Genomic DNA, 13590 nt, shown 5'->3' with positions numbered 1-13590 from the left:
AGACCTTTGAAGAGAAAGCCTTAAACTCCGCCCCACAAAAACCCACTATTTGGCTTTGTTACGTGGATGATGTGTTTGCTATTTGGCCACGTGGCTCAGACTCACTCTACTCCTTCCTAACACATTTAAACAAACAACACCCCAGAGTCCAGTTCACCTTAGAAAAAGAGAAAAACAACACCCTCCCCCTTCCTAGACACTTTAATCACCTGCCAGCTTGATGGATCTTTTGGTTTTCTCTGTTTACAGAAAACCCACCCATACTGGCAGATACATTTGCCAGCAATTCCCCCCCCCCCCTCACAACAATATGGGGTTATAAAAACACTATAACAGGGCAAAATTAATCTGCTCAGATGATAAGGCCCTAACTACTGAACTAAGCCACATCCACAACACTTTCTTAGCCAATGGCTATAACCCCAAAAAATACTCAAACCAGTAAACCACAACCCCCTCCCCTCCTCCACAATAAAGATTACACCAAATCTATCACCATCCCCTACATCCAGGGCACCTGAAAAAATAACCAATATCCTCAGAAAATATGACCTTGCTTCTTGTTACAGACCATATAAAAAGTTGGCATCCCTTATCCGCTCTACCAAAGACCGACCACTTCCCCTAGACCTACCTGGTGTATACCAGGTCCCTTGCAGCTGCAAATTGTCCTACTTTGGCTAAACAGGCAGAACAACAAATATCAGGATTTCAGAACACAAAGACTACATCCGGTTTCACCAGTACAGCTGCTCTGGGATGGCAGACCATGCCTTAGATATGCACCATAGAATTCGTTGGAAAAAAACAAAAATAACACACCGCAGCAAGTTTAAATACGAAAGATTATTCAGGGAATCTTCAGCAGCTCTAAAAAAACGTTCCTAACCTCAACAAATTTGGGTGCATGAAACTACCCCAAATTTGGGAGACTTACATTTTGAGAACTTCAGCCCAACTACCAAGTCAACCAAATTAGCCCACCAGAGGGCACCATTAGGACTTTAGGAACACTAGTGGTTTCTTGCTTTCTTCCTCATTTGCTTTTGTTAGTGCCTGCGTGCACATACCACATTTTTATGTTCCTGAAGATGGCAACGTGACGTTGCCGAAATATAGAAGTTATTTATTAAAGTTACCTTTAATTAATATACTTAGTGTTGTTAATTCCGTAAACTAATTACCAGAGAAGAATATCGACCACTTTGGCGACCACTGTTTTACACAATAGATTTCCCCTAATTTGTCCTCATTCATGTCTGTGTGTGTGTGTGGTTTCTAATATTTCTTTACAAACCAAATATTCAGGTGACAGTTTCTAATATCCTGAAATGCATAAGTTCTTTCCTTTTTATACATAATTGGTAAAAACCAAAGAACCGTTATTATGAGACATGTTTGCCAATATCATTATTGCTGGTTGTCCTAGGAGAATCCTGTATTTCTTTAGTATATTTAAATTGCCAGAAAGTATAAATACGAAGAGAGAGAATGATTTGGCAAATAGTTTCAGTGAGAGAAACAGGTGTGAAATTGAAGAGAAAGAATCTCTGTTTAGTTGACTGCATTATAAACATGTTTGACATGCAGTTCAAAAAATATATATATATTATTATTATTAGACACCTCCAGGGAGTCCAAAGACTCATCGAGGGAGAGTGTGCCAACAGCATATAATGATTGGTTCCCTTCCAACTACTAACCATGCTCAAACTTACTTAACCTAGCCATTAGTAGCAGAGGCTCTACCAATTGACCAATCTTCATATTAAGCAAATTTTCTAAAGCAAAGAAAGATGTGTGCATGATTCAAATAGCATTCTTAATTTTCTGTATTGTTAAGATAGTTTGCAAATATAAATTTCTATTTAATTGCAATTAACATGCTATGTAAACTTTGAAAGTGCACCCTGATGTATTAAGAATGCATGGTAAAGTGGATTCTTGCAGGCAGTTAAACATGCAAAACATGGCCTGGCATGTTACAACTATCTGCCCCTGTCTCTCCTCTTTGCATGGCTGTTACACTACTTCTGACATCCCCTCCCTCCTCTCCAAACTAAATACACGAACAGAATGAACATTTCAGCTATATCTTTAGTGAATTTAACCTGTATGCCATCTTTAGCAACTGCAGTCATTCTTCTGGAATTAGGTGTGGTTTCTTCAGCCATTCTCCTTTTATATGTTAAAGGTAACAAACAGTGATAAATTATGTTCCTGCTGTTCATATAACTGAGTATCTTATTCTTTCTCTTCCATAATACCCTGTAGTTTTTATATAATTCTTTATTCATCCGTTTTACTACCACTTCTTCCACTATTCTCCTAATCTTATATACAGTGTTGACATTAATAATGGCAAATAATGTTGAAACAATTCCTAGGAATTAGTGCTTTCTCTCCCCTTTAATTGATCATTTCATTGCAATTTGACAATGCCTTAGCTTGTCACAAGGAGATGATTTCAGAAATCATCTCCCTCTACATGGAACTCCAGGGAAATAGTAGTAATGAGAAGAGGAATTTTAGATATTTAGTAGGCATTGCTATAAACAAAGAAACAAGTGATTCTGTAGTGTGTGGGCAGATGCGAGACTATTTACAGGAGCAATTAATTACAAGCAAGAAACACATTACCCTAGCAATAAATACTTTAAACATATGATGGAAGCAAAACACAAGATGACAAGAATTAGATTTAATGTCTCAGGGTGATAATAGCAGTCACTATAATGTCACCAGCTGGTGGCTGATCAAGTAGTTTGAACACATGGGATAGATAAAAAGCACAAACTTCAAAGACAAAGCAGGTAACTAGGTCAAACTAAGGGAACTTTGTCAAATCTCATCAGTGAGTAGGTAGACCTGGAAAACATCAAAGCTTAGTGAAAAGAAATTACAAAATACAAGCACACCTTTATGGCATTCGTATAGTGAAGGTATGCAAGTTCTTTTCACTAAGCTTTGATATTTTCCAGGTCTACCTACTCACTGATGAGACCTCAAAGGTTGAAACTGGTCTGGGTAGTGACCTACCCTCATAATATAATGACAGTATTACATCTCCTAGGAGCTGTGTCTTACATTATGAGAGAATATCAAGAATAGTGAGGGAGCTTGCTCCACCTTTGCTTCGAATTGCCTTCGCCGATCGTTTTTCGCCATTGAAACTCATAGATCGTAGTTATTGATCTTGAGTTTCACTTACTGGCTATATAACAATATATAGGATTCTTATCCATTTAATAAGGATGTACATTATCCCCTCTGTTATTCATTATCTATATGGATCACATTATGAAGGAAAGTGGTATTAAACACGATGTCAAAATTGGAGATGTTAATGTCAGCTCTTTGCTTTATGCGGACAATGTTATACTTCTAAATAAATCCGTTACAAGTTTGCAAGAGTCCCTGACTAAATTGAATAACTGTTGTAATAGATATGGTATGAAGGTGAGCATTAAAAAGACAATGAAAATAGGTAGAATTATTGAAAATGTCAACTGTGTTGTGAATGGGGAACCTGTGGAACAAGTAAAACATGTTAGCTAATAAGGCACGATTTTTAGTGAAGATGGTGAATTAAATATGGAAATAGACAACAGAATCAACAAAGCTGGTATGGTAGGATGTCGATTGAATAAATTCATATGGAATAAGAGAAATTAGTCGGAACACTAAATTAGCTGTATACAAGACAGTGTTCAAACCAGTTTTAACTCATGGATATGAGAGCTGGATCAGAAGTAAAACACTTGACCAAAGACTAGAGATCACAGATATGGGAGTCCTGAGGAAGATTAGAGGTGTGAACAGATGGCATCAATGGCAATATTATATTAAAAACGAAGATATTAGGAAAGAACTCGACATTGTCGAGAGCTAATCTCAGGTGGTATGGTCACTTGAACAGAATGGGCGAGGAAAGATCAGCAAAACAAGTGTTCTCTGCCAGGTTGGCAGGAAAACGACCCAGTGGAAGACCAAGATATAGGTGGATTGATACGGTACAAAGTGCCTTAGATGATAGAAATATAAGATCTGATAATGTTGGAATCTTTATGAGTAACAGACTGATTTGGAGAAAAATTGTAGATAAGAAGTTAGTAATGATGTAAATTTTTCATAGTACTATCGTATCCTGTACACCCCTTGAGGGTACATATCAGGAATTTGATGATGATGATAAATTATCAATTTTTCTTTTTGCAATCTTGCCCAGGAAAGGTCAAACCTATTTTTCAGTTTGTTTTATATCAATAAAATGTATTTTTACATCAATAATACTCCATTTTTATTATAGCTGGAAGACACGATTGAGACCAATATGCTTAAGGAAATTCACAAGTTCAGTGAATCTACAAGCGTCAAACTACCCGGTTTGTGGGATGATGTTCAAAAAAATGTAAGTTAAATTTGGATAAAGGTCAGTATATGCTTTGGAAGAATTAGGAATATTTTAATGAACAATTTTTGATTTATGCTTAATTTGAAAGACCTAGATTCAAATATTTCATTGAAATATTCACTGGCATGGATTTATGAAGATCATTCAAATTAAATGGTACCAATTTATAAAATTGACGTACCAATTGATTGTTTTTAATAAGATATATATCTATAAAAACCTTAACCCATGCGTCTTAATTTTAGGGATGTGTTGATCATTTTATCACAACATATTAAAGTCTTGTACTTGCCAAGAGGGAAGAAAAAAAAATTCTGTAACTAAAATTCTAGTTTAATCCTTGAAGTATAAGCAAACAACAACAAAAAAAAAAAAAGTGAAAACTTTCTATGACTATCTCTGATCCAGAGTATTCTAATAATTTGATGTGCCTTTTTATTATATGTGGGAAACTACTTTGCCATTAATTCAACCTTAGCATCTTCCTGGTCTGGGTAGTCAGTTTCTTAATGCATCCAGAAGGACGTGTCCTTTTCATTATGGAATATTAAGGCAATTAATCTAAGGTTAGCATCTATGTATAGGTAACCTAATCATGAAGATACAGGCAGCGTTCAGTTTACACCGATTCACAATAATGCCGGTTGCCTGCACGTGTTTTCTTACTGTAGTGTGGTCTGACTGAGAAACGACATTAGCAGGCATTGTAGTGTTTGAGTGTTTACCGAGCTACTACAACGTATATGTATCAAACCTAGTTTTACTGTTGAATCCACCTAATTGTTCTATTTAATTTTTTTTACATACATACGATAAAGTGCGTAATTACATTACATGTCTGATAAAAGATGTGCAGAAAAGTTAGCAGAACTTGGTGTTAAGAAGGTGCGGAAATCAATCACTTGAAAAGAAGATGGAGGCGATTTGAAGAAATGGAAGGTGGGCAGACATGTGCAAATATCTGTAGAAGTATGAACTTTCCTCCATTGACTGTTACTACAATTATGAAAAATGCAGATAGAATAAAACAGTCTGCGCAACAATCTATGGAAACACGAAATGTAAAACATGTACATTATAGCAAGGTAAACTTCATGAAAAAATGAAAAATTATCATTATGGGTGGATGACGTGAATCAGAAAAACATTCCTCTGACGCAAGCTGTATAACTGAGAAAGCAAAAACAATTTTTGAGGATCTTAAAAAGACAGATGGAGGCGGAGAAACATTTTTAGGAAGCAAAGGTTGGTTCATGAGATTTAAGTCTCGAAGCAAGTGCCATGGTTCAAATTATGTGGTAAGTGCAGATGTTGCGGCAACGGCTGTTTTTCCTAATTTCAAGACTGTGTAGAACAAGGAAGTTATCCTCCTGATCTCATTTTTAATGTTGATGAGACCGGGCTCTACTGGAAAAAATTGCCATCGTGCACCTTCATTTCCTGTAAAGAACGTTCTGCTCCAGCTTTTAAAGCTGCAAAAGATAGACTTACACTTTTGTTGGGTGCAAATGTCTCCGGAACTTTGAAGCTTGCTTAAACCAATGTTGGTATACCATTCACACAGGTCTTCGAGGGTCTAAAAGGGATGCTGCCAGTCTATTGGGAATGGAACAAGAAAGCTTGGGTTACACAAGACGTTTTTATAGATTGGTGCACAAATTATTTTTGTCCTACTGTGCTTCCCTTCTATAAAGAAAATGATTTGCCAGTCAGGGCATTGCTTCTCTTGGATAATGCCCCTGGACATCCTGAAAACCTTGCTGAAGTAAGATCACCATTGGATGTCAGGATTGTTTACGTGCCCCAACACATTGCTTTTGCAGCCAATGGATCAGGGGATTATATCAATCTTCAAAGCCTATCTCCGTATAACATTTATGGAAATCGTAAGAGTCTTGGACACTTCAGGAAAAAATATTAAAGACTATTGGTGGTCATTCGATATTTTGAAGGGCATTAACCACATCAAGGCAGCTTGGAACGAAGTGTCAACAAAGTGTTTAAAAGGAGCATGGTGAAACTTCCAGCATTTATGCATGACTTTGAGGAATTAGAGCAAGAGGAGAATGTTATTGAAGATGTTACCTCGCTTGTGCGAGAGGTGGAATTGGACAATATTACAGCTGAAGATGTGACCGAAGTCTTAGAGAGCCATGATAAACTGCTTTCCAATGAAGACTTAATTAGCCAAACAATTAAGTCAACATCCAATGGAGGAGAAAGAAACTGAAGAAGGTCCTCTGAGAGATATAAAAATGGCCGATTTACAGCGTATCCTAGCAAGCATCAAGACATTGACTGAAACTCTGCGAATTGGACCATGATTGGGAACGGAGTGCGAACGTAAAACGGAGTATAATCGCATCTATTTGACCTTGCACTGAACTCCTTAAAGAAAGAAAAATAAAATCTAGGCAGTTAACACTGGATACTTTTTTCAAAAAAAAAAAAATGCAGGTGATCCGAAATCATGTACTTCAACATAGAAATATATAATATCTTTTCGAAGTTTCATATTTTTGGTATATCATTTTATGTTTTGTTATTAATAATTTTATTTTAACAAATATATATGTATGTATTATCAAAGCTTTAAATATAGTAATGTTACACATACTTGATGTGCATATTTTTTGACTGCGTTGAACATAACTTTGTACCTTCCATTAAAATTGGATTCGGTTTATACCCATTTTTTCAGGAACGGAAGTGAGGCATAAATGAGGGCTGCCTGTACTTCATGTGCAAAATTTGCTTGCACTTAGATTAAAGAATTAAACTATACTTTCTTGGTAAGTATTATTATACAGGCAACTCCATGGAGTCTGCAACCTCATAGTAGGAGACCAATTTATCCACACTATCTATCATACCTCCCCTTGAATTCTCTAACAGATAAAGCACTCGCAGCTGACTCTGACAACCCATTTCACTCATTCACAACTCTCCAAGCAAAAAACTTAGTCCTTGCATCCCTACTAACCACACCTTTATTCAATTTCCAGAGATGACTCCTTGTTCTGGTACCTCTAGCTAAGTTCTAAAATATTTCCCGTGTATATATCCTATAAACCTTTTTAAGTTGCTCAACGTTTCTATCGCATCTCCTCTTTTTCTCCTATCAACCAACTTCTGCAATCCACATATCCTCAATCTATCCTCATAAGGAACATTCCACTCGCCTTCTTGGTCACTGTCTGAATTCTCTCCTGCTTCCTCATTCCCAAGAAACCCTGGGGACCAGACTTGAGCATAGCAATCCAAATGTGGGTGTGTCAAGGCCTTATAAAGAGGAATAACCACTTCCTTATCTCTACATGTTCTTTAATAGCCAAGTAATGGGCTATTAAAGAACATGTAGATCTTGTGGGCTACCTTAGCAATATGTCCTCTAAACTTGAACTCTGTATACCACCACCCATAAATCTCTAGCTTCATCTGTTTCCCAGAGTACAGTGCCATCAATATGATAAATGGCTTGTAATCTATTTTTCCCAAAATGTATAACTTTACATTTTTCCACATTAAACTGATACCCATTATCTTTTGCCAATACTGACAGCTTATTTAAATAACCTACAAGCTCTCCACATCCATCACCTTGATGCCTAATTTCGTATCATTAAATAGCTGAACATTTCCTTTCGGGTTATTTCCTATATCGTTTATGTACAAATTAAACAGCAATGGTCCCAGAACTGAGCCTTATGAAACACTCGTTATTTGTTTTTAATGTGTATCCATTCTTCTTTCCACTGGACCAATGTGATGTCCATTGCCATTTGTTCTAATTTGCATAACAGTTTCCTGTGGTATTCTGTCAAATGCCTTTGCAGAATCATTGTGTAGCCATTTCATCCATCAAACTGAGCTGTTACTGTATTATGAAAGTTGGCAAATTACCAAGGCATGACCCAACCCTCACAAAGCCATGTTGATCCTCATGTAATGTCATGTTTTTATCTATCCATTCTTGAATTCTCTCTTTGACCAATTTTTATAGTATACTTATAACACCATGCCTGAGATACCGATTGGTCTCTAATTTGCTACTGCAGTCTTAGAATGTGCCTTATGCAAGGGAGATTTTTTTTTTTTTTTTATGTTGAGACGGCACACGAGAGAAGGTAGTTGTAGGAGTTGGGAATTGATATTCCCCCCCCCCCCATTACTTTAGACAGGACTGAAGTAAGTGAGATAGGGTGTTAGTTGGAGCAGTAACTTCTCGCCCTTCTTGGGAATGGGTTGAATATAGACTAGTTTCCAGGTTGTGAGATAGACACCAGTGAAGTAAGAGAGTATATATAGATGAAATAGTATAGGACTTAGTTCTGCACAAACTTTCAGGACAGTTGGAGAAATACAATCAGGGCCAGGAGACTTTTGTCTAATTTGGACAGTATTTTTTTGATCTTCCCTGACAAAAGGATATGGGAGGGAGCATTGTATGTTGGGCATCTGGGATGGTTGGGGGGAATTTACCATTGTCTGTTATGTCCTCTTTCCACTTCCATGGAATTCTACCACAGCTGAGATTTAAATTAAAGAGCCAAGTCAGAGGCATTGCCCTTGCACATTCTTACAAAACCAGAGATGATATCCCATCTAATCCCACACCTGAGATTAGATGGGATATCATCTAATTGATATTCTGTAATATCCTAGGAACCTCCAATTCATCTACCTCTGTTCCTTGCATATGCAATAAAATTTTTCTTCATTGTACTTCAATAAGGCAACAACACAAGCTGAAATATTACTTTGAAAGATACTCTGAAAAATTAGTTTTTGATTAGTTTTAAAATAAACTTTCAATTGTGTGTTGCTTACAAGCTAAGGATAGATAATTGGACTTAAGCCACTCTGGCTTTCCATAATGTTTCATTTCATCTATCTACCTAGATGCTGATTGACTGGATTAGCAAGTTGTGACTTAACTGATGAGACAGTATGCTGTATTATCATTAACCAGCAAACAAATATGTAAAACATGACATTAAGGACGAACTAGATTTTTACCTCTGTATGAAAAAAAAAATGTTGACTGCAGCCAAATTTATTGCCAGCTGCTTACTAATAAATTATATTACATAAAAAATGTTATAAATTTCTTAGAAATTAAATTACAATAAGTTTTTGGCAAACCTTACAAATTTCCTAAGGAACTAGTTAATGTAGTGTTTCTAGAAAACTGGAGAGCCATTTCAGTATGAAATATGTCCACCCTGAACTATGATGCAGCTCTCACAACATCGTACTGTGCTTAGCACCAAATGATTCAATAATTTTTGAAGCAAACATGCCCACTTCTTTCAGAACAAGGATAAAGCCTTGTATTCTGGAGGGGAATTAAGAGCAGCAATGAGTCTATTGCATTCTCAATTCTCATTAAATGTTCACTACAGATGATCTGGGGAGCATGCTGGCACTTGATTTGATTAATATCCTCATTTTCCAGCAGTATCTACACTGCTTGTGTATATGAGGTGGCAATGTCATCCATAAAAAATGAATTCTTTGCGTACACCACCACCACGAAACAATCTAACATGATGAAGAACTTTGTTGCAATATCCTTCACCAGTCAGTCCCTTTTTTCAGCTCCACCATATCTATCGCTTTCAAGGACATTCTCACCATGGTAAGCAGTACCACTTTCACATCAGATGAAGTGTCATCTAGAATCAGAGGAAAGACTCAAAGGACTTGCATCAGTAAAGAGTACATTAGCCCATTGGTGTCTTGTCTAATTTTTATGGATACAACACCACTGAAAATGTGCTCTACAATGAACTGTGGATAAAGGGACAGACTACAGTCCTTCAGGCATATAGGCCTACTTGTTGCAGACGTCTTGCCACCGTTTGAGATATCTGCATATCAGTGCTTGAATGGAGCTGACCTGCCCTGGTGTGTTGGTTTACATTTAGCTCTTATAACCAAAAATCTGTCTCCACGCTCTATGGTAGTGAATTTTGAGATCTCTCAGCAAATGTTTGGAACACATTTCATTGATTCCAAGTGCTGCCCAGAGTCTGGATACAATACTAAGTGGAGATCCCAAACTCTTAGTCAATATCAGTAATCCTGCAGCCTTTTTCAAGCTTTCCAATAATTCTTCCCTGTGTGAAATCGTCTAGATGTGAGATATTACAAGTATTAATACATTCAAGTTTGCAACTTTATTCCTTCATGAAAAGATCTTCCTTCAAAAGATTCATTTAGCATAGCATTTTGCCTTTTTATTCTATCATGTTGATGCTGCTTGTGACCTCCTTGTATGTGATTTGAATGTGTGTACCCTCTTTCTACTCAAAATTAAGTTGTACAAATTCCCACAAGCTGATTTGTCTGAATTTGAGGCTGTAATCTTCAGAAACAGGAACTAGCATGGCAGAGGTTAATCCTTACTGTTTTTGGCAGGAGGAGTACAAAACAATGACAGTTAATAGCTGTTCAGTATTGAACATAAACATTGTCATCAAAGAATTAATGGGAGAGATACTAAACGGGTATTATAGAAATACAGGCAGCCCTCGGTTTATGCTGCAGTTCCGTTCCTGAAAAAACGGTTGTAAAACAAACCCAATTTTAATGGGAGGTATGAAGTTAGGTTCTGCGCAGTCAAAAAAATACGCACATGAAGTATGTGTAACATTATTATATTTAAAGCTTTGATAATACTTATATATTTGTTAAAATAAAATGATTAATAACGAAAACAAAACAAAATTATATACAAAAAATATGAAACTTCGAAAGAAACTTCGAAAAGATATTACGTATTTCTATGTTGAAGTTCCTGGTTTCAGATCACCTGCATTTTTTAAAAAAAAGTATCCGGTGTTAACTGCCTAGATTTTCTTTCTTTAAGGAGTTCAGTGTAAGGTCGAATAGATGCAATTACACTCCTTTTTACGTTCCCAATTGTGGTCCATTTCGCAGAGTTCAGTCAATGTCTCTATGCTTCCAAGGATATGCTGTAAATCGGCCTTTTTCATATCTCTCACAGGACCTTCTTCGTTTTCTTTCTCCTCCTTTGGATGTTGACTTAATTGTTCGGCTAATTCTTTTAAGTCTTCATTGGAAAGCGGTTTATCATGGCTCTCTAAGACTTATGTCACATCATCAGCTGTAATATCGTACAATCCCACCTCTCGCGCAAGCTTGGTAACATCTTCAATAACATTCTCCTCTTGCTCTAATTCCTCGAAATCGTGCATAAATGCTGGAAGAAGTTTTCTTGGAACGAAGTGTCAACAAAGTGTTGACACTTCGTTCCAAGCTGCTTCAATGTTGTTAATGCCCTTCAAAATATCAAATGACTGCCAATAGCCTTTAATAGTTTTTCCTGAAGTGTCCAAGACTCTTACCATTTCCATAAATGTTATACGGAGGTAATAGGCTTTGAAGATTGATATAATCTCCCTGTTCCATCGGTTGCAAAAGCGATGTTGTGTTTGGGGGCATGTAAACAACCTTGACATCCAATGGTGTTCTTACTTCAGCAAGGCATTGCACCAAGAAAAGCAATGCCTTGGCTGGCAAATCATTTTCTTTACAGAAGCGAAGCACGGTAGGACAAAAATAATTTGTGTACCCCTTGGAGGCGCGTGGTGTCTGTGAATGGTACACCAACATTGGTTTAAGCATCAAAGTTCTGGAGACATTTGCGCCCAACAAAAGCGTAAGTCTATCTTTTTCAGCTTTAAAACTTGGAGCGGAACGTTCTTCACAGGAAATGAAGGTGCGTGATGGCAATTTTTCCCAGTAGAGCCCGGTCTCATCAACATAAAAAATGAGATCAGGAGGATAACTTCCTTGTTCTACAGTCTTGAAATTCTTTAGGAAAAGTAGCTGCTGCTGCAACATCTGCACTTGCCGCCTCACCACATAATTTGACACTGTGGCACTTACTTAGAGACTTAAATCTCATGAACCAACCTTTGCTTTCTAAAAATGTTCCTTCGTCTCCATCTGTCCTTTTAAGATCCTCAAAAATTTGTTTTTTCCTTTCTCAGTTTAACAGCCTGCGTCAGAGTAATGTTTTTCTGATTCACGTCATCCACCCATAATGATAATTTTTTCATGAAGTTTACCTTGCTATAACGTACATGTTTTGCATTTAGTGTTTCCGTAGATTGTTGCACAGACTGTTTTATTCTATCTACATTTTTCATAATTGTAGTAACAGTCAATGGAGGTAAGTTCATACTTCTACAGATATTTGCACATGTCTGCCCATCTTCCATTCTTCAAATCGCCTCCATCTTCTTTTCAAGTGATTGATTTCTGCACCTTAACACCAAGTTCTGCTAACTTTTCTGCACTTCTTTTATCAGACATGTGATGTAATTACGCACTTTATCGTATGTATGTAAAGAAAAAAATTAAATAGAACAATTAGGTGGATTCAACAGTAAAACTAGGTTTGATACGTATACGTTGTAGTAGCTCGGTAAACACTACAATGCCGGCTAGCGTCGTTTCTCAATCAACCACACTACAGTAAGAAAGCACGCCCAGGCAACCGGCATTATGTTGGAGGCTTAATGGATTTTTTACAACACTCGCAAAGAATTAAAATAGAATATAATACTCCTATATTTCGTCCTAGTCACTAGGACATCTACGGGGATTACAAAATCAATTAATGTAACATATGCACAAATAACAAACAATACTAAGCCCAACCACGTGGGTGACACTAAAGTCCTATCTAGGTAGAGCGCCCTCTAAGGGCAGTAGTAGGTGGCCTGGAATGTAAGGTGGGAACTCTGGTGATGAGTGTTTCCCAAATCTTTGGAAGCTTAATGCAACCATATTTATTGAGATTTGGTTGGTTTTTGAGAGCTGCTGCTGCTTCTAAGAAAAGTCTCTCTTTCTTGAATTTGCTGTGGTGGAGCATGGTGGTTTTCTTCCATGATACTCTGTGGGTGGTGTCCAAAGCATGGTCAGCCAAGCCTGAATGGCCATAGTTGTGTTTGAAGATGTAAGACTTGTGTTCCTCTAGACGGATGGATGCTGATCTGCCTGTCTGTCCAAAGTACGCCAGCTTACAGGAACAGGGTACTTTGTAAACTCCAGGCAGAGAGAGAGGAGGGAGCTGATCTTTCGTAGAACGGATAAGGGTAGCCAGTTTGCGGTGGGGCTTATATGCTGTGTGTAGATTGTAC

The 13590-nt window shown here is 37.2% G+C and overlaps 1 protein-coding gene across 1 annotated transcript in view; it reads left to right on the top strand.

Annotated features, from left to right (window-relative positions):
• Positions 1-13590, top strand: part of LOC150109616 (CD63 antigen-like) — a 78013-nt gene that overhangs the window by 49930 nt on the left and 14493 nt on the right. Inside the window, exon 4 of the mRNA XM_090413831.1 lies at positions 4310-4411. Coding sequence (XP_090269957.1) covers positions 4310-4411 — 102 coding nt within the window. The remainder of the gene's footprint in view (positions 1-4309; positions 4412-13590) is intronic.

This window comes from Typopeltis vanoorti, chromosome 2 (genome assembly GCF_054136105.1).
Source record: "Typopeltis vanoorti isolate ZY-2024b chromosome 2, IOZ_Tvanoo_1.0, whole genome shotgun sequence".
Lineage (NCBI taxonomy): Eukaryota > Metazoa > Arthropoda > Arachnida > Uropygi > Thelyphonidae > Typopeltis > Typopeltis vanoorti.
Note: the sequence above shows the minus strand (reverse complement) of the source record. Positions and strands in the feature narration are given on the sequence as shown.